General features: G+C 41.1%; 1 protein-coding gene across 6 annotated transcripts in view; it reads right to left on the reverse strand.

Moving 5' to 3' along the window:
- Positions 1 to 19,575, reverse strand: part of DDHD1 (DDHD domain containing 1) — a 66,196-nt gene extending 46,621 nt beyond the window's left edge. For 2 of the 6 annotated variants that reach the window (XM_061428913.1, XM_061428907.1), the window contains exons 1-2: positions 18,537 to 19,574; positions 332 to 505 (exon numbers count right to left, since the gene is read on the reverse strand). In XM_061428913.1, the coding sequence (XP_061284897.1) occupies positions 332 to 505; positions 18,537 to 19,383 (1,021 nt within the window). In that variant the 5' untranslated portion in view covers positions 19,384 to 19,574. Of the gene's footprint in view, positions 1 to 331; positions 506 to 18,536 lie in introns of all 6 variants that reach the window. The other 4 variants (XM_061428909.1, XM_061428908.1, XM_061428912.1 and 1 more) reach the window with 3 other exon arrangements.
- Between the last annotated feature and the right edge of the window lie 8,230 nt (positions 19,576 to 27,805).

The following is a 27,805-nucleotide window of genomic DNA, read 5'->3' on the forward strand; positions in this document are numbered from 1 at the left end:
TAACAAGGGATTTTGTTATAAGTTCAATTTTCTTTCGTAACTAAAAAGCTACTCAAAAGGACTAATTCATAAAGTATATTACAACAATTTGTACATTTACGGTAAATCATGTTAGTGTCATATCAGTGAAAGTACATGTTAAGTAAAATGGAAATAGTTGAGAAATTTATAGCAATTTTTGTTCTAAAATAACAATCAAATGTTTGAAATAACCAGAAATCATATACATTTTAACACTTCTGAATTACTATTTCAAACTTAGGAGCCACTCTAAGTTTTGTCAATAACTTACTTGTTTATAAAACATATTAAATGTATTAATTGGTCTTACCATCTTTTCCATCTATGGGTTTCGACACTTCAATATCAAAACTTTCCTGCATCTGCTGTCCTCTAAAACGGCTAAGATGTTCTTGCTCAATTAAATTACTTTCTTCTTCTTCTAGTGGCTGCCAGGTACCATCAATAAACCACTGTCCACGCATTACTGGTATTTTATCAGACTCTGAAAAGAGAAACCACAGAATTATGCTTTATGATCCAACCTCCCAAGAAGTGACATAATAACTACAAGTTTATATTTTGCTACTGCTATGGCAAAAACAGACTTTTGTGACCCAATAGAATCATTTAAAGTTTTAAATTTCAGATTTCAAGCCATAGTATATAATTTTTTTACAACATATAATTTTACTTGTATTAAATATTAAACATAAAAGTTACCTGATGTTAGAAAGGGAGAGGAGCAGTTATCTATATAACTGAGGCCCCAAGTAACCAAATCAGTAGGCCAAGTGGTTGACAAACTTCATGCAAGACTCTATTGATAATTCGAATGTCTTAGAAAATACTGAGATAAATACCCACAAATAGTTTAGAAACAGTATATTGTAGTAGTGTGGTACATTCTTTAGGGCTGCTTTAGAGATCAAGGGCTCACAGTGAGCATACAGAAACAAATGAAACTGTTAATTACAATAAGTTCCTCACCCATTTCAGGAAAAAATTGAGAAAATTTTTTTTGAAAAACTGAACGCTTTTTTGATTAAACACTATCTCCAAAACTTAATACTTTTAGTTGTTATTTATAAACCATGACTGTCATCTAAGTTATCCTGAATTCCTTAATAAAAAAAACCCAAAAGCAAAGCAAAACAACAAAAGCCTAAAAATAAAGAGAGTTGGTGGTTTAACTACACATAGAAAAATTACTTCAAGTGGATTCAAAAGACAGTAATTTGTATATATATATTAGGATATAACCCTATGGACAGAAGGAACTCCAAATACATCTTAAACCTTTTGCAGTAGCTATACTAATTGCTAATGATTGTAGTAATATTGGTATTGTTAATTTCAAAGTGCAGGTATTAAGATGAATAATTAATCTTGTTAATATCATTAGAAACTAAGATTTTCTAGCAAAAGTAAAAAGAAATACAAATATAAAAGTGAAAGAAATAAACCTGTATTTTAAATTTCAACTAAAAATGTCAGCATGAAACAATGTATATTTTCTCTTAAAAAAAAATACATATATATCCTAAGCTTTGTGTACTGAAAAGACTTAGAAAAGAAAGACCAACCCTGTTTAAGTGAGCAATTCTGATATGAAGATTGTGATCTCTAAATATCATTTCCCATTCCCGTTAAAAGAAACCAATGGCCAATTTCTACTTTGAAACAGAAAATTTATTAGATGATCATGAATCACTTATACCAGACTGATGTACTGGTATAAAAGTACATGAGTACATTAGTACATGTACTAAATATTATGTGTTTCTATTTTTTCTTGCATTATCCTTTATTCTCCTGTAGCAATTCTGCAATAGTCAGGTGTTTGCTGTATTTGGTGGATATTCAAAAATATAAATTCATTGAGAATTATGGGGTTTTAACATAAAGCACACTGCTGTGTTTGATTTTTTTTTTTACTAGATTCTACTTTGTCTATCAAGATTACAACTGCTTTCTTATTGTTTCCATATTCCTGTGATGTTTTTGCACATCTCTTTATTTTTAACCTTTTTCACTATTTTAGATGTGTTTTTCTTTTGACACGTGAGTTAAACCCACTTATGCTTATTGATATAACTGGTATGTTTGAAATATTTGTCTATAATCACCATTTTTATTATTTCAACTCTTTCTCCAGTTGATGATTTTGCTTTTCAAAAAAGTCTTCCTTTGGTATTCAGGAATATTTGCATTTTTGGTTCTAGTGGTGACTTTTACACATTCATGTGTTTATTTATGCATTTTTGAGCGTCCTAAATCCCTTTTTTGTTTACTCAAACCTTTACTATGCGGTGTGTCCATTTTAAATGGTATCCAAAATTCCCACTTACTATTTACAATAGGGAATGATCTTATTCTATTTTTCCTTTGTCTCCTGACTCACTTACATATAACAATTGTACCCATATCCCCACCACTGTTTTAGTCTTGGATCTATAATCTATTAGATTCTCATTGTTTTTCTATAGCCTCGATACTTGAAGGACAGGTTGGCAAGCTTGAACTGTGCTTCCTTGAGTTTTAAAAAATGCTGTTTCACTGCAGCCTTCCTTTGTATATCATTTCTAGAGAAGTCAGATGCAAATCTAATTTTTAAATTAGTAATATGAGTTTTTTTCCCCCACCTAGGGTCCAGAAAAAAATTTACCTTCAAAATCTAAAACAGTTTTTCTAGTCTCTAAAGTCTAACAGTCTATGTCTCAAAGTTCATTGTTTTGGATCTATCTGCCAAGGTGGGTCCTTTTAATTTGTAGATTTCAGTTTTCCTCTTATTTCTTAAAAGTTTCCTTGGACTATAGTTTAATATTTAGTTCTGTTCCACTGATTTCTTCTGCAGTCAATCTAGTTATAAATACATTGGGGCTTCCTTTGCCTATATTGTATTTTAAGGACTTTCTCTCTGAAGCTTTTCACTTCTTTCATCTCATTTTCATTCTTTTGGTTGTTTTCCTTTCTTTTATCAGTGCCCCTTACATCAACATAACTTTCATTAATGTCCCTATTAGTATGCCCATAAATTTCAGAACATTTGGTTGGAGTGTTACATGTACGGTCTCTCTTGTTTTGTGTTTGCTTTTTGGGGAAGAACTATAATCAGTGGAAATGTACTGATTCACACTTCCTGCATTCCTCTTGCAGTAGCTTTGTATGGCATTTATTTCTGTTTGTGAGTATTTTAGGGACAGACTTCTTAGTTTCAGAGTGTCTGCTGCTGCACATTATTAAGAGCAGCTCCTATAGTGGTGGCAGGGGTGGCAGTGGTTAAGTGAAGACTGGACTGGTGTTTCTTGTTTTTCTTTCATTTCTCCAGGACCCTTCATTTTCTCCTTACTTCTTTCCTCTTATTGTCACAGCTCCAAAGCGCAGTATCCTTTTCTCCTCTCCCACCTGCAATGTTTCTCTGATGCTGCTATTTCTGTCCCTCTCGCTTTCACACACCCTCCCTACAGTTCAGTTCACAGTTCAGTTGAGTTCAGTCGCTCAGTCGTGTCCGACTCTTTGCGACCCCATGAATTGCAGCACACCAGGCCTCCCTGTCCATCACCAACTCCCGGAGTTCACTCAGACTCACTTCCATCAAGTCGGTGATGCCATTCAGCCATTTCATCCTCTGTCGTCCCCTTCTCCTCCTGCCCCCAATCCCTCCCAGCATCAGAGTCTTTTCCCATGAATAAACTCTTTGTACGAGATGGCCAAAGTATTGGAGTTTCAGCTTCAGCATCATTCCTTCCAAAGAACACCCAGGACTGACCTCCTTTAGAATGGACTGGTTGGATATCCTTGCAGTCCAAGGGACTCTCAAGAGTCTTCTCCAACACCACAGTTCAAAAGCATCAATTCTGCGGTGCTCAGCTTTCTTCACAGTTAAGTGTTATTAATTACCAAGCTTCAAGTCTATGGCCATAGTTTGCTTGATGTGTGGGGGACATTTTCTTTCTGTGAGTGGTTTTCTGCTTCATTTTAACCTCTGATCTCTCTTCTTTCACTGTCTCTTAAAAAGCAGAGACTTTTCCAACAAAGGTCTGTATAGTCAAAGCTATGGTTTTTCCAGTAGTCATGTATGGAAATGAGAGTTGAACTATAAAGAAAGCTGAATGCAGAAGAATTGATGCTTTTGAACTGTGGTGTTGGAGAAGACTCTTGAGAGTCCCTTGGACTGCAAGGAAATCCAACCAGTCTATCCTAAAGGCGATCAGTCCTGGGTGTTCATTGGAAGGACTGATGTTGAAGCTGAAACTCCAATACTTTGGCCACCTCATGTGAAGAGCTGACTCATTTGAGAAGACCCTGATGCTGGGAAGGATTGAGGGCAGGAGGAGAAGGGGATGACAGAGGATGAGATGGCTGGATGGCATCACTGACTCGATGGACCTGAGTTTGAGCAAGCTCTGGGAGCTGGTGATGGACAGGGAAGCCTGGCGTGTTGCAGTCCATGGGGCCAGAAAGAGTCAGACACGACTGAGCGACTGAACTGAACTGATAATGTTTGGCATGTCTATATATATACATGGTTTTAATTTTATATTGGGGCTTCCCAGATGGCGCTAGTGGTAAAGAATACACTTGCCAATGCAGCAAATGCAAAAGATGGGCATGACAGAGAGACTGAACTGAACTAAGCCTCTCCTTGCTGCACTCTCCAGATTCAGAGGTTTATAGCAGTAACAAGAGCTGTTGTAACTTGCTGTTTCTTTAATTACAGCTAACTTAAAATTTATGGTATCGTCCATCCTGTAGTAATGTTGGATGTGTCACCTATGTATGGTTTAAATGTATGTGGCTTTTGGGGAAAATGTGTGGAGATTAACATTTGGATAGCTTCCATTATCCTCCAGATCCATAAGCTCATCTCACTTAATCTTAAAGATAGCAATGATGTCCCCAGTTTTACAAATGCGTAAAATGAGTCTCAGTGAACCTAAATAATTTGCTTAGAGGCACACTGTTAAGTATTATGAGAACCAAGATTCCAACCAAAGTTTGACTCCAAAGTTCATTCAAACTCTCTACCATACAATGCAACCTATATTCTTAAACAGGAGAAGTCCCTTTTTAGCTCTCTCCCTAAATAAGAAATACAGTCTATTCAGCTGTAATTTTAAAAGAAATAATTTCGGAAATTTTACACTGCTAGGCTATAATAAGACTTACAAACCAGAGCCAAACATGCTTCTCCATAAAAAACATGGAAGTTAAAAAGCAGAGTCAAAAAGAGTAAAACAAATTTTAGCACACATCTACATCCCCAAACTTTTCTCCTCTTAAGCCTAATAAATCTAAGCATTTATTCTTCTGGATGGATATTTTAGGAGCTTTACACCTAAGCTTTAAATTCCACCAATATGTGGTCAAGTACTACATCTTTTTGGTTCAGGCCTCTGTCTCAAACTCTAAACCCAAACATTCAACTGCCAATTAGACGACTCCTGCTGCTGCTAAGTCGATTCAGTCGTGTCCGACTCTGTGCGACCCCAGAGACGGTAGCCCACCAGGCTGCCCCGTCCCTGGGATTCTCCAGGCAAGAACACTGGAGTGGGTTGCCATTGCCTTCTCCAATGCATGAAAGTGAAAAGTGAAAGTGAAGTTGCTCAGTCGTATCCGACCCTCAGCGACCCCATGGACTGCAGCCTTCCAGGCTCCTCTGTCCATGGGATTTTCCAGGCAAGAGTACTGGAGTGGGGTGCCATTGCCTTCTCCAAACGACTCCTAGTAGAACAATTAATAGCTACCAGAATCACAAAAAGCCATGGGACACAGGAAGTTCCTGGAAGAAACAAAACAGAATACAAATCTGTTATTCCATCTCTATTCCGTATCATGACAAGTGGTGTACTGACAGTATTTAGCAGGTCACCTGGTGAGCTGCTGTCTCTGGGGTCGCACAGAGTCGGACACGACTGAAGTGACTTAGCAGCAGCAGCAGCAGCAAGACAGAAATCTGGGATCATCCAGGATGTTTCCTCTTTATATGTGCCTTACAACTATGATTGGACACACAATGAGTACTATTTATCTTCTAAGTCACCCTCAAATTCACCCCTTACTCATCAGGTTTTGGGGTGTGGTACTACTGGTATCTAGGCCAGGGGATGTTGGTAAAGAGAACAGCTACCCCCAACCTAAGGTGCAACAATGAGTTATCTGGCCCAAAATGTCAATAATGCTGAGACTGAAAAACTCTGGCCTAGCAGTACTTTTTAAAACCTAAAAACACATGTATCTTTTATAGACCAATTCTAGAAATACACTTTATAGAAACTCTTACAAAAATGCCTAAAGATATACTACAAAGGCATTTATCTCATTTTATAATAGAAAACAAAATCAAACAAAATGAGCTATAATTTCTACCAACAGATGATTGAATATATAAATGATGCTTGGCTCAGTAGGTATTAAAAATATTCATTAAATACATCAAAATATGAATGGATAATAATCCATAGTGAAATAATATTCAGAAGACATGGAATAACGTCTAAAATTTAAATGAAAAATTAAATCATAATACTACATGCATATATATTTGTGCATGTGCATATACAGTTATAAATAGTATAATCCTGTTTTATAAAAGTATACATTGGTAAATGTACTGAAAATAAGTGGAGAAAAATACCCTAAGCTATTATTAACAGGTATCTTGGGGAAGTAGGACTATAAGGAACTTTCTCCTTCTACATTATAAATGTCTATAATGTTTGGCGTCAGATACGCAGATGACACCACCCTTATGGCAGAACACGAAGAAGAACTAAAGAGCCTCTTGATGAAAGTGAAAGAGGAGAGTGAAAAAGCTGGCTTAGAACTCAACATTCAAAAAATAAAGATCATGGCATCCGGTCCCATCACTTCATGGCAAACAAATGAAGAAACAATGGAAACAATGACAGACTTTATTTTTTTGGGCTCCAAAATCACTGCAGATGTTGACTGCAGCCATGAAATTAAAAGATGTTTGCTCCTTGGAAGAAAAGCTATGACCAATCTAGACAGCATTTATAAAGCAGAGGCAATACTTTGCCAACAAAGGTCTGTATAGTCAAAGCTATGGTTTTTCCAGTAGTCATGTATGGGTGTGAGAGTTGGTCTATAAGAGAGCTGAACACCGAAGAATTGATGCTTTTGAACTGTGGTGTTGGAGAAGACTCTTGAGAGCCCCTTGGACTGCAAGGAGATCAAATCAGTCAATCTTGAAGGAAATCAGTCTTGAATATTCATTGGAAGGACTGATGCTTAAGCTGAAACTCCAACACTTCGGCTACCTGATACAAAGAACTGACTCACTGGAAAAGACCCTGATGCTGGGAAAGATTGAAGATAGGAGGAGAAGGGGATGACAGAGGATGAGATGGTTGGATGGCATCATCGACTCAATAGATATGAGTTTGAGGAAGCTCCGGGAGTTGGTGATGGACAGGGAAGCCTGGTGTGCTGCAGTCCATGGGGTCGCAAAGAGTTGGACACAACTGAGTGACTGAAATGAACTGATAATGTTTGGCATGTCTATATATACATGGTTTTAGTTTTATATCGGGGGTTCCCAGATGGTGTTAGTGGTAAAGAATACACTTGCCAATGCAGCAGATGCAAAGATGTGGGTTCGATCCCTGGGTTGGGAAGATCCCCTGGAGTAGGAATCCCACTTCAGTATTCTTGCCTGGGAATTCCATGGACAGAGGAGCCTGGCGGGCTACAGTCCATGGGGCTGCAGAGTTGGACACGATTGAGCATGCACAGTTTTATATTCAGTGTGATTAATCTTTTTAAATTTAAAAAAAAATTTACTTATTTATATTTATTTTTGGCTGTGCTGGGTCTTTGTTGCTGTGTATGGGCTTTCTCTAGTTGCAGCAAGCAGGGGCTAGCTCCCCGAGTTGTGGTGTTCAGGCTTCTCATTGCACTGGCTTTTCTTATTGCAGAGCATGGGCTCTAGGGCACTTAGGCTCAGTAGTTGCAAACACGCAAGCTCTACAGTTTGAGTTCAGTAGTTGTGGCATATGGGCATAGTCGCCCCGTATCATGTGGAATCTCCCCGGACCAGGGATTGAACCTGTCCCCCATACTGACAGGAGGAGTCTTAACCACTGGACCACTAGGAAAGTCCTGGTGTGGTTAATCTTAGGCATCAACGTGACTGGGCCAAAAGGTACCCAGATATTTGGTCAAATGTTCTGGGTGTTTCTGTGAAGGTGTTTTCGTTCTTATTTATTTATATTTCATATTTGAGTACAGTTTGTTAGCAATGTTGTGATAGTTTCAGGTGTACAACAAAGTGAATCAGTTATACGTACACATCTATCTATTCTTTTATAAACTCCTTTCCCATTTAGGTTATTACAGAATATTGAGATTTCCCTGTGCTATTCAGTAGGTCCTTGCTGGTTATCTATCTTAAATACAGCAGTGTGTACATGTCAACATGAGGATGTTTTTGGGTGAGATTAACATTTAAATCCATAGACTTGAGGAAAGGAGACTGACCTTCATAATGCGGGTAGGCAGCCTCATCCAGTCAATTGAAGGCCTGACTAGAACAAAAGGCTCACCCTCCCTCAAATAAGAAGGAATTCTATCTGACAGCCACCAAGCTGGAATATTAAGTTCTTCTTTTTGGTGATCTTTGAACAGGGATACTGGCTCTTCCTGGTTTTAACAGTGGCCAGTTGGCCTATGGATTTGAATTGGGACATCTCTGCAGATTCTAGACTTGCCAACTTCCCTAATTACATGAACTGATTCCTTATAATCTCTTTTATTCTCAGGAGAATCTTTATATATTCAGCAAAAAAAAAAAAAAAAAAAAATCACATATTTTGGAAGAAACTGCTAGATGCCTATCCTATATCTATTCTCGCTCTCTTTCTTGTAGCAGAACACCAATTTATCCAGGGCAGTAGTATGCTCAATAAAAAGACTATTTCTAGTTTTCTTGGGCAACTGGGTTTGGTCATGTGATTGAATCTGGGTGATAGGATACAGCAGAGTTTACTGGTGGTATAGCTCTTTGACCTTCCCCTCTTATCTTTTCTGCTTCCTATGTCTTGAGCTTCTGAAGCTCTCTTAGATCAAGTCACAAATGAAAAGCTGAAGAGCAGAAGGGACCTCCATTCCCCATTACAGTGGAGCTGCCACATAGCTCTGAACTCTAGGTATCTATACTTCTTTTAGGTATAGCCTCTATTTTAGAGAAACGGACCCTTTTGTGTTTAAAGCCACTGTTATTCTGGCTTTTAAAAATCGTAAGCAGTAGAACCTCATGCTGATAGGGACTTGCATAGATATATACTTAAAATGTCACTTCACTTAGTAGTTAATGGAATAGAAAGACCTAGATACATAGCCAGGGACCAGAGACAAATTTTTCAAAGGGCTAATGGACTAATAGGCTATAACTAGATTAACAAAGGTATTATGTTTCATTTATAACAACACTTATCAAGAGTCAATTTAAACTTAATATAAAGATTAGTACTTATCATGACCACTTGCCTGGAAGAAAACAACCAGGTAATTATAACTCTTAGGTAATCATGATAAAAGGCAGGTCTTTACTGGACCCAAAAGAAAAAATGTGGGTCTTCCTTGACAAGAAAACAATTGCAAGGCACATTTTCCACTATGAACACTTCATTAAGCCTGAGTGACTCTCTTATGTGTGGGTAGAGGAATTCTGGCAATAAACATTTTATGTATTAAAAAGCTACACTTATACCAGAAGGCAGACGGAACAATTATAAGATTCCTAAAGGACTATTTTCAAGAACTATTTCAACCCGTATTGTACTCCTCAATGTATGATATGCACAGACAGAAAGTCTTGGCACTTTTCCTCCAGCTTAGCTATGTCCTTACAGCTTTACCCACTTAGGGTCCAAAGCATGCCTATAATTCATGACTCTAGAAACTTCCAGGGAAAATTTGACCACACAGAACTTAAAGAGGAAGGAGGTCACAGAGTAAGGGAAAATAGGAATGGCAGAGTGCTGCTATTCAGTGGGAAAAGAGATAAGCAAGGACAAGAGATATAAGAAAAGTAGAAGACACAAGGAAAAGTGAAGGAGATATGAGAGACGAGGCTAGAAAACGAAGAGGTGGAAGATTAAGAAAAATATGTTGTCATTTAGTATGGCTTGTTGTAAACCTACTATCCAGTACCATACACTCTGAATATACTTTTCATAGAATTAATGCTGTAAATGATGGCTAGGGTCTCAGATCAACCCCACAGAGGCCCACTTAAACCATTATATGGCTAACATATTGATGAACTACTTCTACCAAACTGTCCTTTGTAACAGAAAAGGAAGGGGTTTCTCTCTGGTTTCAGTGTGCTCACCTTCTGAATTCTTACAGTGTGTGGACTGTATTTTTTAGCAGCGCCCAGGTGCTAACAGCAGTGGCACCTTCCCACGGTCAGCTTCAGCCAGGACCACAACTCTCCAGGTAGTTTCACGGTGGAATATCACCTGCCAGGCACCTCCCTTGAACTACTTCTCCTACACCCCTGCAGGCAGCCTGTGGCGAGTTCCAAAGGAAGCCTTCCCCCAGCACTGGTGATCTCCAGCAGTCCCAGAGGGGCAGCACATGAGACCGCTGCCACACTCTCTGGGTCAGAATCTCAGCACTGAGCGGTAACGGCCTTTTCCTTGGGTGCTCTATCTCAGTCCTAGGGACAGTGGCTGCTACCTGCACCTGCTATTTCTGATGTTTCATAGAGAATAAACCACAAATTTGGGAGAGGGATTATTTTTGGACTGAAGAAAAGGGAATGGGAGATGTCACAGACGAGATTTTGATTATACCTGTAATGTTTAATAAGCTAAGCAAGGGAGAATACTAATTGTTGGTTATGTAATCTAGACTTTTGTACATATATGAGATAATTCACATTAAAATCAATATTAAAGTTAACAAACTTTCTCAAAACATGGGTGACAGAGTAAAAACATTATGTATGAAACTAATTATGTTTAATTGGTAAATAGAATGAAAAGTAGTAAATTAAGAACTAAATAACAAGACGCTGCCTTCCATTCTAATACTTGAACACTTGCTCATTCACTAGACAGGAACTATGTTCTAGAGGAATACTGTAGGACAAAGGTGACTAAACAGTCACTGTCCTAATCATCATTAGCTTGGCTACAAATGTTGCAACTCCAAAATTTCATTAGTTGCGAGCAATCATAAAAAATTCTACCTTATGAAAGAAATACCTAAAACCTCAAAACACATTGGGGATCCCACCTGAAAGTAACAATTACATTAAGAATACTAATTTAATTTAGGCAAAAGCTACTGTTAATATTTATGACTCACTGAGTTTAAATCCATTTCACAGGGGTAAGAAACTCTGGACAATATAATTATACCTTAAATACTATTTGCTTCTTTTAAGAAACAAGGCCATAGGGGTTTTAAAGAATATATTTCTTATGTCTTAATTAGTATAACAGTAAAGTTTAATAGTTCAGTTGCTCTGTCGTGTCTGACTCTTTGCAACCCCATGGACTGCAGCACGCCAGGCCTCCTGGTCCATCACCAACTCCCAGAGTTCAGTGGAATAAATGGTTTGTGTGTGTTAGTTGCTCAGTCGTGTCCAACTCTTTTTGACCCTATGGACTGTAGCCCACCAGGCTCCTCTGTCCATGGGATTCTCCAGGCAAGAATATTGGAGTGGGTTGCCATTCTCTTCTCCAGGGGATCTTCCCAGCATAGGGATCGAACCAGGGATCTCCCGCACTGTAGGCAGATTCTTTACCATCTGAGCCACCAGGGGGTACTTAACATTAAAATGTGTTGGTTGTTAAAATGCAAACTTTCCTGACGATCTATCCTAGGTGAATCAGGTAGAAATGAGATACACCTGAGGGGCCTGCCTATTAGCAATTCTATAGAATAAGAAGAAAATAATGCACTCGTGTCTAAAATATTAACTGAAAGTTGATCATCTGTAGTAAGTAGTAAAATACAATGCGAGATTGCATTTATCTATGTATATCAAGGCTCAGAAGTAATTTCAACTCTGTTCCTTGTACTTCACCTAAAGTTATTTTTGCAGCTCCTTCTATGACATGTGATTTAGAATCTTATGTTTTAGCACAGTTCATCCAGTTCTTTGTTCTGTATCATGTTTCCCAAGGACTATCTGCATCAATGTTCAGAATGATGGTTCTCTAAGAAGTAGCCAAAGAGGGAAGAGTAATATTAGAGTTTTCCATTCACACAGTTAAAATTATACTTTTGCAAATAAAAGCTTAACTCTCAATAGATGGCTATTTGGAAAAGCCATCTATTCAGATGGAATTTATATTTCTTAGAGTCCAGATATCTGAGGTCCTGGGGTACAGAAATACTACTAACATTATAATTTCCAAAGGCCAGCCTTGCCTCCAATAGTCAGTCAAGAGAGTTTATTTGACTATACAAGTGTAATAAATATAAAGATTACCTATATAGCTAAATGTAACAAGTGTTTAGAACAAATATTAATGATTGTATAGTTTATTCTTATGTATGGTAATCTGGCAAAATTAGAAAGCAATACAGAATATAGAATACAACAATATAGAATTTTATATGCCTGTATCAATATTTCTACCAACTTCCCTTAGTTCTCTGGCACAAGCAATTTCTACTTTTCACCACTTTGAATTTCACCTGTCCCCTAAATCAGGGATATAAAAAAGTATCTGCATTATGCTTTTCATCCCATTAATCCACTCTTCTGTCAGTGATTCAACATCTTTTTTTAAGCACAATCTCCCTTTACCAAGGCAAACTCAAAAAGTAGAATTGTAGGTTATATACAGTGGCTATAAAAATGTTTTTCTCTGTTTTACTTTTTAACTGAGCTTTTAGGAATATATTGTGGCAAAAAAAGAAGAGACTGTATCTATACCTTTCGTCAGTGTTGAAGTTCTTCTTGATAAAGGGCACAGTTTAAATTTCATCAGACTCATGAAAAGATAAAGGTCTTGGATCAGATTCCCCAACAATCAGGGGTTCTGGAACTGCCTGCCCTCCGCATCTCTTCTGCCAGTAATCTTCATCTTAGGCTTCCTGTGAACACAGGCTGCATTTCCCTCTCTCCTTTTAATGCCCCTGCTCTTCTCACCCAGTGACCGTAATTCTCAGAGGATTTCACGATCACCACAGCATATCCAGCTTTTCCTTGTTCTCTACAGAAAAGAATCAGCCCTAGGGTTTCAGACATCAAAGATCTTAGCAAAACAGAAATTAGAGGGTGTGATGTGAGGATAAAAGACCCAGGAAATACAATTTGGAAGAGATTTGGGACCCCACGGATTGTAGCCCACCAGGCTCTTCTGTCCATGGGATTCTCCAGGCAAGAATACTGGAGAGGGCTGCCATGTCCTTCTCCAGGGGATCTTCCTAACCCAGGGATTGAACCTGCATCTCCTGAATCACAGGCAGAGTCTTTACTGTTTGAGCCACTAGGGAAGATATAATTTGGGAGAACAAAGAGTACAAAAAGTCTTTTCAAGGGCAAAATAGTAAAGGAAGAAAGAAGAGAAGACGGTGATGACAGATGGAAGAAAGAAAAACATACTAATCACTCTGAACATTTATATAAAGTAACTTGCAGAACATGTAATATCACATTTGAGCTGTACACAAACAAGGTGGATCAATAGCTGATATCAGTTTTTAAACTAATGGCATAGTGCAAAGGGAAAGAAAAGTCCTGAATGCCTCCATCGGGTAGTGCCAAGTCCTGCCCTCCGTACAAGTCACCCACTATTCATTCATTATCTTTGTGCTGTTTCAGTAGGTCATTGAAAAATGGTCTAAAGCAGGCTTAATCTGGAATGGAGCTCTCAGAAGACTTCTGCCAGGGTTCTAAAAACCTGAACAAATAGAATTCCAATGATACCCAAGGCTGCTTTCCAGGCTGAACGAGTGGGAGATAATGCAATTCTCTGATAGTTTTTCAGAGTCAGGCGTGTCTAGTCCCTATAGTTCTGCTTTACTGGAGGCAGAAACTGATCAAGAAAGATTACCTTCTAACAGCTTGGACTCTCTTTACTTTCTCATGATGCCGTGTGCTTCATAAAGGATTATTACTTATCAAGGTTATTAACCCTTAAATAAAAAAGACCTAAAAGACGGTTACAGCTGTGCCAAATTAATAAACACCATATAATTTGGGTACTTGCAGAAAAAGCCCTAATTTTTCTACCTTTTTATTGGGATAATAATATTTTCTCTTCAATGTATCATAAAGACCGATTAATTTCTGAAGTATCTGAAACTACAAATGGTTTAGGATAATAATGCATGTAGGTCTTATAAGTACAGAAAAAGAGGGGAGGGTGGGGTAAGGGAAGCTGTGGCTTATAATTAATAACTGTTTCTGGAAACTACACATTCATAAAAACATTTGGTCAATTAAAATAACTTTAGTTAGTGAATGGAAATTAGTAATATATATTCCCTAGTGCATGCTGCACACATCACTGCTACCAGAATTGCTTTAAAACTATTCTTAACTCATCAAAAATCTCTATGATGTTCTAAATGCCTTCCCATAACTACTACTAAATGCTTTGGCCACTTTCCTGCTATTATTCCTGACACACATTTATAGGATATACATATACATATATGTACAGCTGACTCACTTTGCTGTGCAGTAGAAACTAACATAACACGCTAAAGCAATTATACTCCAATAAAAATTAAAAAATAATCAGAATTTAATTGAGATGCCAGGTTCATAGCAACTTACATCTTTCTTTTTCCAGATAATCTGAAGATCAGAATTCAAAAGATTTTTTTCCTTTTTTTCTTTAAACTTTTTATTTTGTATTGCAGTAGCTGATTAACAATAAATGATTTTTAAATTAAAAAAATTTTTCACCTGTGATGAGGTAAAGACCAGTGAAAACAAACTTAACAATTTGAATACCCAGTCTTACTAACCAAAAGTTTCTACAAGTAAGGTATATTGCTTTCTTGCTAAGTCACTTCAGTCGTGTCCGACTCTGTGCGACCCCAGAGACGGCAGCCCACCAGGCTCCCCCATCCCTGGGATTCTCCAGGCAAGAACACTGGAGTGGGTTGCCATTTCCTTCTCCAATGCATGAAAGTGAAAAGTGAAAGTGAAGTCGCTCAGTCGTGTCTCTTAGCGACCCCATGGACTGCAGCGTACTAGGCTCCTCCCTCCATGGGATTTTCCAGGCAAGAGTACTGGAGTGGGGTGCCACTGCCTTCTCCAATATTGCTTTCTTAGATCCACACAGATACAGTTAACACCTAGTGCTTGCGCCACCATTGTTCTAAGCATGTTATAATAATTCTCAAAACAAGCCTATAAAGAGGCTACAAAGAGCTTAGTTAAAACATGGGGAGTGAGGGAGTTTACTCAGCCATTACTCAGCAATGATCAATTTTTATCTAAAAGGTCCACATGCAGTCAGAAAAACATCTAAACAGTCAATAAAACAAAAATAAGCTTCCTATAAGTAATACTTCTTTTCGCATGTAATAATATGGGCTTCTAAGCTATTGTAGACAAAACTTCTATTCCCCTTCCAATTCACGTACTCCAAATTGGTTCAAATTTTATCTATTAGAAAGGAAGAGTGAAAATAAATTAACAGCTTTCTTTATAGCTAACTTATTGGCTTCAATACCCAGATAAAGTGACTCAATTAGGTCACAAAAGTCACTGGAATCCTATCACCATGGTATGTAGGAACTTACTGGACTTTTTAAAACTTTTTATCAGTAGTCAGAAAATTCCCAGAAAGGTTTAAAAAGTAAAATAAGAGAAAGGTCAAAAGCTGCAAAATTTATAAATTTTTCCATTTGAAAAGGCTGAAGAAATCATACTGGGATTGAACTCTCCTTAGACAGTGTGGAAACTTATATAATAATACACCGAGACCTGAAAAACCAATTAGAAGGAAGTTACATGGGATTTTGTGAGAAGTAGTAAATCATGGACAAAAAGCACTATTGCATTTTCGTCGTAAATAATATTAAGCCTTGGGACACATACTGGATTGTATCTTGCAGAAAGCTATCTAGAAAATGCAAAAATTGAGTCAAAATAAGTGTTGCTGTTATGCCAAACAAAAATTAATTTATAAGCTATAACTAGTCTACTGGTGATCTGATCTAGGAAAGATGATTTGAGAGGACTAAGACCACTTTTCCTTTCAGGTTAATTTTTGTAGGCCCTTACTGTTGCTCGATTTATGACACTAGCATTCTAATGATCTTCTCTACCTGTCCAATTCAGCCTTTATGTGGTCCCTAGTCACTTAAGAAATAGACAGCCTTCAAGGGTTTGGTTCCCTGACGCTCAACAGGGTAAAGTCCAAATTCCTGAGCACTGCAAATCCGCCCTCCTCCTTTTCTAGCTACTCTCCTAAACGTAGCACTCACAAGGCAGGGGCTTCCTTCACAAACTCTGGTCTCTGATCAAACACCTCTATCTCTGTGGTGGTCAAATTCCAAAGCTAGGCTCTGTGTTTTGACCCCTGCAGGTACAGGCCTAGTTTCTTCAAAATGCCATGCAGTTTCATGCTTCTGTATCACTGCACATGTTATCCCATCTAGCTGGAATGCCTTTCTGTTTTACCACGTTCCAGCTGGGTGACCTTGGACAAGTTCATTAACTTCGCTGAACTCTGCTTCTTCATATAAAGAACATTAGCACTCATTTGCTATCACTATGAAATAATGAATGCGAAAAGTCGCTTTGTAGACAGTCAAGCACTATGCAAGCATTAACAATCTTATCATAAATCAAAAGAGCACACAGTATTCTTGGTAACTATACTTGAGTTGACCTAAAAGGGTAAGATTCATCTCTTGGTTTCCAGCCCCCTCTCCAAGAATGCCCTGCATTTATCCCACTTTCTGACTCCAATAAGTCCTTGTCCTTCTGTCTTCAAAAGATAAAAATCTATCATGATGTCTAGGTCATTTGAAGAAAAAGACTTAGTGGGAAGCTCCTCAAAGGTAAGGACTGTCCTTTCTTCCACCTTTCCTATTGCCTTCACAAGAGTACTGTGTGGTGCACAAATACTGGTAAAAAGGAAAAAGATGAACGAATGAGTGAATGCAAGCATATCTTGTCCTCTGTGAGCTTATAATCAAAAGAAGTGAGTGAGTGACATGGTGGGTCCTAGATGAATCTGGCTTTATGAAAGTGGTAACAAATGCCTTCAATGTCATCAAAGGGACGTAAGAAACTGAATTTCCTGCTATGCTTGTTTTATTTGGTGATTTGATACGTGTTGTAATTGCTGTCTTAGTGACTCATGCTTAACATGTGAATATTTTAACATTAGAATCACAATATACAATTCAATATCTGTTTTTAAAAAATTTTCTGCACTAGGCTCAATGAGAACATGAAGATAAAGATGATGGATTTTCCCCATTAGATGCTAAACATACAGAAAAGAAGCTAAGTCATCAATACATGTAATTAATACAAGGCAGAATGTTATAAGGTGTATGGAAGACCTAAGGCTAGTGACAGTGAAGGAAGACATCTGACCTAGGGCACTGGGCCCATAAAAATTACAGCTATATATTACAAATTACTGGGCGCCAATAGCTTATGTACCATCGAATATTTATTTTACATATAAAACATGTTACATGCAATGGCGGATATTTCTGACCGTCTTCCTCCTTAATCTAATTGCAAACCTAACTGCATTGTTATCTAAGGAATAAGGACTTACTAGTCACATGTGTGCCAAACACAGTTCCCAGGCCCTTAAGCATATTACCTCATTTAATTTCCGTAACAACCCTACGACACAGATACAATTATCCCTATTTTACAGATGAGAAAAACCAAGGCCCAAGCCTTGTAACTTTTCAAGGTTAAGAGGCAAAAATGAAAATACGTAAGCAAGGACCTGGGAGAGAAATATGAGTATTCCACATAGAGTGTGAGCGGACGCACTTGTCACAACTGCTTCGAGCAGTGCTTTCCCACCTCTCCTGAACGTACCGGTGAGAACAACCTCTATCCCTTCCCTTCCCGCCAGGGATTGATTTTCTTTCCCAAATCCATAACGGAACCGTTATTCAGATTCTCTCAAACATTTCCAGTCCAGAAGCCAAACCGGTATTTAAATCATAAGCAGTGCAGGGTAAACGAGACCGAATCAGATCCCTGGATGGACAAAGCTCAGGTAGGAATCACGAAATTAAACCTCTCGGGTTGGCCATCCATTCCTGGATCACCTCCAGGGGATGGCTGCAGCACCCGGCTTACCCAGGAGGCGCTACCTCGGCAGTATCCTCTCCTCCTGACCCCAGGCGACTGGGCTTTTGCCATCTGCTCGCTTTACCCTTCACCTGCCGGCGCTTGCCTGCACGGTCTCCATCCTGTTCGGACCAATCGCCAGGCCTCACGCGCCTCGCTCTCCCCGCAGTTAAGTTCCAAACCCACCCGGGTGCGTGTCGGCCCCTGCAGAGGCAGCCCGTCCCGCTCCCTCCCCCGGCCGGCTACTCACGGTTCCAGTACACCGGGTAGCATTCTCCTTGGGTCACATCCACCTCGTAGAGGCCGCCCCGCACACACACCCGCTCGATGTTCACCAGCTCCTCCATCTCGCGCCCGTGCCCCGCAATGCGCGGGCAGAAGCCGCAGACGCGGTCCTCGTCTTCGTCCTCCACGGAGCTGGAGGCCGGACCCGCGGGTGAGGCCGGGCCGCACACATGGTCGCCGTCCGGGTCTTGGGCCCGGGCTCGGGCCCCCGTGGCCTGCAGCAGCGTTCGGAAGGCAAGCTCGATGCGGAGCGAGTCGTAGCCGATGAAGGGCTTCCAGGTCTTCTTGTCCTCCTTGTAGAACCAGCGCACCTCCTCCGGGCCCAGCTCCGTCACCACCTCGTATCTGTGCCGGGCGGCCGCGCCGCCGGGCCGGGTGCGCTTCCTCTCACCGGGGCCTCCTCCAGCCGCCCCGCCGCCCCCCGAGTTCGACGGGACCAGCGGCTGCTGAGGCGGGTGCAGCGACGAGGAGCTGCCGCCGCCTCCACTCTCGCCCTCGCTGTAGTAGCGCAGCGAGGAGCCCGACTCGGCCGAGCTGAAGTCATAGTTATCGTCACTGAGGCAGGGGTCCAGCGCCAGGTGATGGTTGTGGTCCTCCGCGCCCGGCGCCAAGTGCAGCCCGGGCTCCCCGCGCAGCAGGGCCAGGGGCACCTCGTCATCGCCAGGGTCCCCGACTGGCAGGTGGTCGAAGCGGCAGACGCTGCCCCCGAACGCGGGTTCCGTGTCCGAGCCCAGCTCCCAGGCGGCGCCGTCGCCGCCCCGGCCGCCGTTACGCTCGGAGCTCCGCGGAGACCCATGGCCCGGGTAATTCATGCTGTGGAGACGCCGCCGGCCGCCCGGCTCGGCGCCGAGCCGTGGTCCCCAACGCTTCCGCCACACATTCAACGTCGCGGCCCTCTCCACCCGGAGTTTTTAATCTTTCAAATCCCGAAGGGGGCTGCGGCGGTAGAGGCAGCGGCGGCTCCACCCACCCTGAGTCCCCCAACCTCCGCAGCCGCGTGCCGCCGCCCGCCCCATTGTCACGCAGCCCGACGTAGGCGGTGCTTGCCCCTGGGCCCCGCCCCGCCGGCCGCGCGCGCCGTCCCGGAAACCCCTTCTCAACCCGCACAGGGCAAGCGCGGCGCCCGCTGCTTCTCCCGCCGTGGGGTCCCGGTCAGCTCAGGATTCTTCAGTTCTCCTCCCCTCCGCTCCCATTTCCCTGCGGTGCTGCTGCCTCGGCCCCCGTCCTTCTGCGGGTCAGAGCCCAGGTGTGGAGAAGCTTTACCGGATTCATCCTTGCAATCTGGGTCATGAGCCAAGGCTTAAGCTACCCTTTGAGAGGGCCCCGGGAAATTGGATTCTCCTGACACTGCTTCTGTGACCTTAGGCCTGCCTGCAGCCCTGGGTGGACCCTATCAGCCACCTGGCTCTGGTCCCTTCAGAATTGGCCCACGCGAGGACACTCCATTCCTTGCCCACTGATTCCTAATGTGGCGTCTCCACTCCCACTCAAACCCAGGTCTAGATCTGCTTTCATATGCCGTCTGGTATTATTGTCTTTCAATACTTATTTCCTGTTTTCTCAACCTCGTGAGGCCCCTGTTGGAGACCAAGTCTGTATGTCTCAATCTCTCCCACAGTGGATGCACAATGTTGATTATTATAACGTCAAGTCCAGCCAGTTACGATAGATTACTAAATCGAAAACCAGAAAGTCAGGTTCTAGAATTAGTTTTGATAACTAGCTAAGGCTAGTTACTTAACCTCCATTTTTCTGGTTTCCTCATCTGTAAGATTAAGTAATTATTGGACTAAGTGATCTCTTGAAAAAAGTCTCATAGCAATGTGATTCTGTAACCTTCAAGTTTTCTTCCTGTTATCTATGCATCTCTGATTCTGTGGCTCATTTTCTGGAACAGGCTGAATGCTGAAGCTCCCCTATGTGATTCTTTGACACTACAAAAAAAAAAAAAAAAAAAAATGCTTATAAAGCCAATCACCCTGTGTTGAGAATCCAGAGAAAAACAATCTCCAACATCAGTATTCTCAAGATCAGACAATATTCAACTTTTTGTTTTAAGATTTTTTGGTGTGCACCATTTATGGAATTTGTTACTCATTGCTCCTATTTTATGTTTTGGTTTTTTTGGCCTTGAGGCATGTTGGATCTTAGTTCCCTGACCAGGAATTGAACCTGCAGCCCCTGCATTGGAAGGTGAAGTCCTAACCACTGGATTGCCAGGGAAGTCCCAATATTCAGTTTCTTCCCCCTACCCCCACCTCCATCTGTGGTGGAATCAGACTGATAGAGAATTTTTTCTTGCCCTTGAGATCTAACCTGTCATTATTTAAAGGACATTTTAATTATTTAAAAGATAATTTAAATTCTCTTTAAAAATGGCATTGTTTCCCATGGGCAGATACAAAGTACTGTTGGGGTTCATGGCTTGGTAAATAGAACATACGAAAGGTATCTGCTCCAATTTGTGCCCTTGGCTGGATAATCTTGCACAATGAAAAACCAGCTGGACATTGCAGCCCTGACTCAGAGCATGTAAGATCAGAGCACTTGTTTCTGTTTCTGTTGCTTTCTGAGTACCCCTGTGTGTCAATTTCTTCCCCAGTCTTTTCTATGGACAGTTTTCAGAATCTGAAATAAGGTCTGAGCTTTGATCTATTTGTTATCCATTATAGCATTAATTCTACAGGATTTTGATGTCACCTATGCACCAGAATCTAGATGTGCTAGATTCTAATTCAAAGATAATGGGAGAGACTCAGTTCCTTCAAGGATCTTACTGCCTAGTGGGGGATACATACAAGGAAACATACATGGTATAGTACAGGGTGCAAAGTACTATGTGTGTGTGTGCTAAGTCGCTTCAGTTGTGTCTGACTTTTTGCCACCCAATGGACTGCAGCCTGCCAAGCTCCTCTGTCCAAGGGATTCTCCAGGCAAGAATACTGGAGTGGGTTGCCATGCCCTCCTCCAGGGGATCTTCATGATCTAGGGATTGAATCCAAGTCTGTTACATCTCCTGCACTGGCAGGTGGGCTCTTTACTGCTAGTGCCACCTGGGAAGCCTGAGCAAAGTGCTGTAAGTTCAGTTCAGTCACTCAGTTGTGTCCAACTCTTTGTGACCCATTGGACTGAAGCACACCAGGCCTCCCTGTCCATCACCAACTTCCACAGCTTACTCAAACTCATGTCGATTGAGTCAGAGATGCCATCCAACCATCTCATCCTCTGTTGTCCCATTCTCCTCCCACCTTCAGTCTTTCCCAGCATTAGGATCTTTTCTAGTGAGTCACTTCTTCGTATCGGGTGGCCAAAGTATTGGAGTTTCAGCTTCAACATCAGTCCTTCCAATGAATATTCAGGACTGATTTTCTTCAGGATGGACTGGTTTGATCTCCTTGTAATCCAAGGGACTCTCAAGAGTCTTTTCCAACACCACAGTTCAAAAGTATCAATTCTTCTGTGCTCAGCTTTCTTTACAGTCCAACCCTCACATCCACACAGGACTACTGGAAAAACCATAGTTTTGACTAGATGAACCTTTGTTGGCAAAGTAATGTCTCTGCTTTTTAATATGCTGTCTAGGTTGGTCATAACTTTTCTTTCAAGGAGTAAGTGTCTTTTAATTTCATGGCTGCAGTCACCATCTACAGTGATTTCGGAGCCCCCAAAAATAAAGTCTCTCACTGTTTCCATTGTTTTCCCATCTATTTGCCATGAAGTGATGGGACCAGATGCTTTTATCTTAGTTTTCTAGATGTTGAGTTTTAAGCCAACTTTTTCACTCTCCTCTTTCACTTTCATCAAGAGGCTCTTTAGTTCTTCCTCACTTTCTGCCATAAGAGTGGTGCCATCTGCATATCTGAGGTTATTGATATTTCTCCCGGCAATCTTGATTCCAGCTTGTACTTCATCCAGTCCAGCATTTCTCATGATGTACTCTGCATATAAGTTAAATAAGCAGGGTGACAATATACACTCGTTTTCCTATTTGGAACCAGTCTGTTGTTCCATGTCCAGTTCTAACTGTTGCTTCCTGACCTGCATACAGATTTCTCAGGAGGCAGGTCAGGTGGTCTGGTATTTCCATCTCTTTAAGAATTTTCCACAGTTTATTGTGATCTACACAGTCAAAGGCTTTGTCATAGTCAATAAAGCAGTAGTAGATGTTTTTCTGGAACTCTCTTGCTTTTTCGATGATCCAGTGATGTTGGCAATTTGATCTCTGGTTCCTCTGTCTTTTCTAAATCCAGCTTGAACATCTGGATGTTCATGGTTCACTTACTGTTGAAGGCTGGCTTGGAGAATTTTGAGCATTACTTTGCTAGCGTGTGAGATGAGTGCAATTGTGCAGTAGTTTGAGCATTCTTTGGCATTGCTTTTCTTAGGGATTGGAATGAAAACTGACCTTTTCCAGTACTGTGGTCACTGCTGAGTTTTCCAAAGTTTCTGGCATATTGAGTGCAGCACTTTCACAATGTCATCTTTTAGGATTTGAAATAGCTCAGGTGGAATTCCATTACCTCCATTAGCTTTGTTCATAGTGATGCTTCCTAAGGCCCACTTGACTTTGATTTCCAGGATGTCTGGCTCTAGGTGAGTGATCACATCATTGTGGTTTATCTGGGTCATGAAGATCTTTTTTGCATAATTCTTCTGTGTATTCTTGCCACCTCTTCTTAATATCTTCTGCTTCTGTTAGGTCCCTACCATTTCTGTCCTTTATTGAGCCCATCTTTGCATGAAATATTCCTTTGATATCTCTAATTTTCTTGAAGAGATCTCTAGTCTTTCCCATTCTATTGCTTTTCTCTATTTCTTTGCATTGATCGTGCAGGAAGGCTTTCTTATCTCTCCTTGCTATTCTTTGGAACTCTGCATTCAAATGGGTATATCTTTCCTTTTCTCCTTTGCCTTTCACTTCTCTTCTTTTCTTAGCTATTTGTAAGGCCTCCTCAGACAACCATTTTGCCTTTTTGCATTTCTTTTTCTTGGGGTCGTCTTGATCCCTGTCTTCTGTACAATGTTATGAACCTCCATCCATAGTTCTTCAGGCACTCTATTAGATCCAATTCCTTGAATCTATTTGTCACTTCTACTAATTGTATAATTGTAAGGGATTTGATTTAGGTCATACCTGAATGGTCTAATGGTTTTCCCTACTTTCTTCAAGTCTGAATTTGGCAATAAGGAGTTCATGATCCGAGCCACAGTCAGCTCCCGGTCTTGTTTTTGCTGACTGTATAGAGCTTCTCCATCTTTGGCTGCAAAGAATATAATCAATCTGATTTCGGTATTGACCATCTGGTGATGTCCGTGTGTAGAGTCTTCTCTTGTGTGTTGGAAGAGGGTGTTTGCTATGACCAGTGCCTTCTCTTGGCAAAACTCTTATTAGCCTTTGCCCTACTTCATTCTGTACTCCAAAGCCAAATTTGTCTGTTACTCCAGGTATTTCTTGACTTCCTACTTTTGCATTCCAGTCCCCTATAACGAAAAGGACATCTTTTTTGGGTGTTCTAGAAGGTCTTGGAGGTCTTCATAGAACCATTCAACTTCAGCTTCTTCAGCATTATTGATTGGTGCATAGACTTGCATTACTGTGATATTGAATGGTTTGCTTTGGAAATGAACAGAGATCATTCTATGGTTTTTGAGGTTGCATCCAAGTACTGCATTTTTGACTCTTGTTGACTATGATGGCCACTCCATTTCTTCAAAGGGATTCTTGCCCACAGTAGTAGCTATAGTTGTCATCTGAGTTAAATTCACCCATTCCAGTCCATTTTAGTTCCCTGATTCCTAAAATGTTGATGTTCACTCTTGCCGTCTCCTGTTTGACCACTTCTAATTTGCCTTGATTCATGGACCTAACATTCCAGGTTCCGATGCAATATTGTTCTTTACAGCATTGGACTTTCCTTCCATCACCAGTCATGTCCACACCTGGGTATTGCTTTGGCTCTGTCTCTTCATTCTTTCTGGAGTTATTTCTCCACTGATCTCCAATAGCATATTGGGCACCTATCGACCTGAGGAGTTCATCTTTCAGTGTCATATCTTTTCGCCTTTCATACTGTTATGGGGTTCTCAAGGCAAGGATACTGAAGTGGTTTGCCATTCCCTTCTCCAGTGGACCACGTTTTGTTAGAACTTTCCACCATGACCTGTCCATCTTGGATGGCCTTACATGGCATGGCTTCATGGCTTTAATGGTTTTATTGAGTTAGACAAGGCTGTGGTCCATGTGAGATTGGTTAGTTTAATGTGATTGTGGTTTTCATTCTGTCTGCCCTCTGATGGAGAAGGATAAGAGGCTTTTGGAAGCTTCCTGATTGGAGAGACTGAGGGGGAAACTGGGTCTTATTCTGATGGGGTGGGGTGGGGCATGCTCAGTAAATCTTTAGTCCAGCTTTCTGTTCTTGGGCAGGGCTGTGTTCTCAGTGGCCCCAACCCTGCAGCAGGCCACCGCCAACCCATGCCTCTGCTGTACACTCACAAGCAAGTCTGGATTAGTCTCTTGTGGGGTCACTGCTCCTTTCTCCTGGGTCCTGGTGCACACAAGATTTTGTTTGTGCCCTCCCAGAGTCTGTTTCCGCAGTCCTGTGCAAATTCTGGTGGTTCTTTGGTGGGGTTAATGGCAAGCTCCTCCATGAGGGCTTATGCCATACCCAGGTCTACTGCACCCAGAGCCCCTGCCCCTGCAGCAGTCCACTGCTGACCTGCACCTCCGCAGGAGACATTCAAACATAGTTCTGTCTCAGTCTCTGTGGGGTCTCTGAGCCCTGATGTGGACAGGTTTGTTTGAGCAAAGTACTATAAAGCTCGTTTAATATAAGGCATATCACAACATTTAAAATATCCCTATCCCCTTAGGTTTCTTTTCTTTTTTAAAAAAGGACTTATTTATGCTTTTATTTATTTAATGTTGGTTGCTCTGGTTCTTTGTTGCTGTGCATGGGCTTTCTCTAGTTGCAGTGAGTGAGAGCTACTGTGCACAGGTTTCTCTTGGATTCTTTTATGGAGCATGGACTCTAGGCATTTGGGGTTCAGTAGCTGTGGCACACAGGCTTAGTTGACATGCAGCAATGGGGTCTTCCCAGAGCAGGGATCAAACCTATGTTCCCTGCATTGGCAGGTGGATTCTTAACCAATGGACCACCAGAAGCCCACCCCATCTTTAGATTTCTTGATGGACTACCTGTACAGCACTCTGATCAGAGTATCAAAGTCTAACTCTTGAGGACAGCGCAGTTCCCACTAGTGAGTATTATTCTCTGGGAGAAAAAAGAAAGAAAATTGTTCCCTCCTCTGTATTGAATGAATGTTTCTATTGTTTCAGTGTTATGCTTTTTAGGTTATATTGAGAAGATTATCTTGTTGGGGATCATTGCATAAGGCCACAGTCTTTTAGGTTGCATGATATTTCTTAAAGATGTTGATCCTCAGAGATGATGAAAAAAATCACAATCCAGTTGGCAGGAGGAACAGGGAACCTCAGGTTATTTCCTGACCTTTCTATTTTGATTTAGACTTTGGTGAAGGCACATGCCAACCAGTATTTGTGGGAGTTGAGATTGCCTCTGCCCTTTGGAATGAGCTGGTTCTAGGAAAGAACATGTAGTCAACTTCAGGCTGACAGTGAGTAAAAGATATTTGAAAGTGTAATATCTAATTTCACATAACTGTATGTGTTTATTTCATTGTTATTCCTTAGCCATATTGAGGCCAAAGCCACAAAGCTGCTCTATTCAGCGTTTTCTGCTTTAAGAAGTCATCTTTTATCTGATTCTACCTGCTACCACTATCCTACCTTTGCTTTCTAGACCATCTTTTCAGATCATATAATCTTGAGGGGGGAAGTGTTCCTCTGTTCCAGTCCCCACCTGTTGAAACAGGTGTCAGGTGACTCCTTACCATTCTACCTTATTAGTGTATGTGATTCGCACAGCAGTATTTGAACTTCCATGGTTCTATGTAAAGCATTCTATTTTATTTTAATAATTACCCAAGACCAAAGCTTCTTCACATAAGCCAAATAAGTATGATCGATTCAGACTTTTGGTATTTGTGGACCCATGGTGCCACAGTAACCGGGCAGATGTGGAGCCAAGTCTGGAAAGTTCTTGTTGGTAGGGGAAAGGAAAAGAGGAAGAGCCAGCTGGTTTGTAGTATAAGAGACTGAAGCGTCTCCTTTGCACATCCTGTCGTCCTCCCTTCACTGTGGGGCACAGGGCAGGGGCTATCTCGCAGTAACAGGCATCTGCCCCTCTCCACCTCTCAGAAGTTACATGGTGCAATTTCGTGGCCATGTTCCCTTTCCTTCTCTCTTAAAGGTTGTCCCTACTGTCCATTTTAATTCATTTTCATCTGTGTAAAATTATTAGAGTTAGACTTATGCCATATAATTTATTGAGTCAACAACCCACACTTCCACTTGAAATAACTTTGTCCAAAGTATATGACAGAATATTTACAGTGAAGAAAGTGATATAACCGTACCCTTCAACCTCTGCATTTCCTATTTGATAAGACATCCGGTGCATTAAAATTTATATTTTATTTTTTATTTTTAGGATTAGAATTTATTTCATTTCTTAAAATGTGCATGTCTTGGTCCAGTCAGGGTGCTATGACAAAATATAATAAACTATTTCTTATAGATCAGGAGGCTGGTAAGTTCAAGATCATGATGCTGACATATTCTGTGTCTGGTGAGAGTTTCCTGCTTCATAGATGGTTATCTTTTCACCGGGTCTTCACTTTTGGAAGAGGCTGAGGAGCTCTGTGAGCCTTCTTTATAAGGGTTTTCATGACCTAGTCATCTTTCAAAGATCCCACATCCTAACATCATCACCTTGGGGATTAGGATTTCAACACATGAATTTTGGAGAGACACAAACATTCAGACCATAGCAGAGAGTGTCTTTGGTTACAGACTAAATGCAACGATAACTAGCCTGAAGCAGGAAATATTCATTTGAACATGTATAAGATGTCTATAGAGTTTCAGGCACTATGCTAGACCCTACAGTGAAGAAGTCAACATCTAGAAAGCGTTAGTCGCTCAGTCGTGTCCGACTCTACGACCCCATGGACTTCAGCCCACCAGGTTTCTCTGTCCATGGGATTCTTCAGGCAAGGATACTGGAGTGGGTTGCTATTCCCTTCTCCAGGGGATCTTCCAAACCCAGGGACTGAACCTGGGTCTCCCACATTGCAGGCAGATTCAGACTGCAG

The sequence above is a fragment of the Bos javanicus genome, chromosome 10 (assembly GCF_032452875.1).
Source record: "Bos javanicus breed banteng chromosome 10, ARS-OSU_banteng_1.0, whole genome shotgun sequence".
NCBI lineage: Eukaryota > Metazoa > Chordata > Mammalia > Artiodactyla > Bovidae > Bos > Bos javanicus.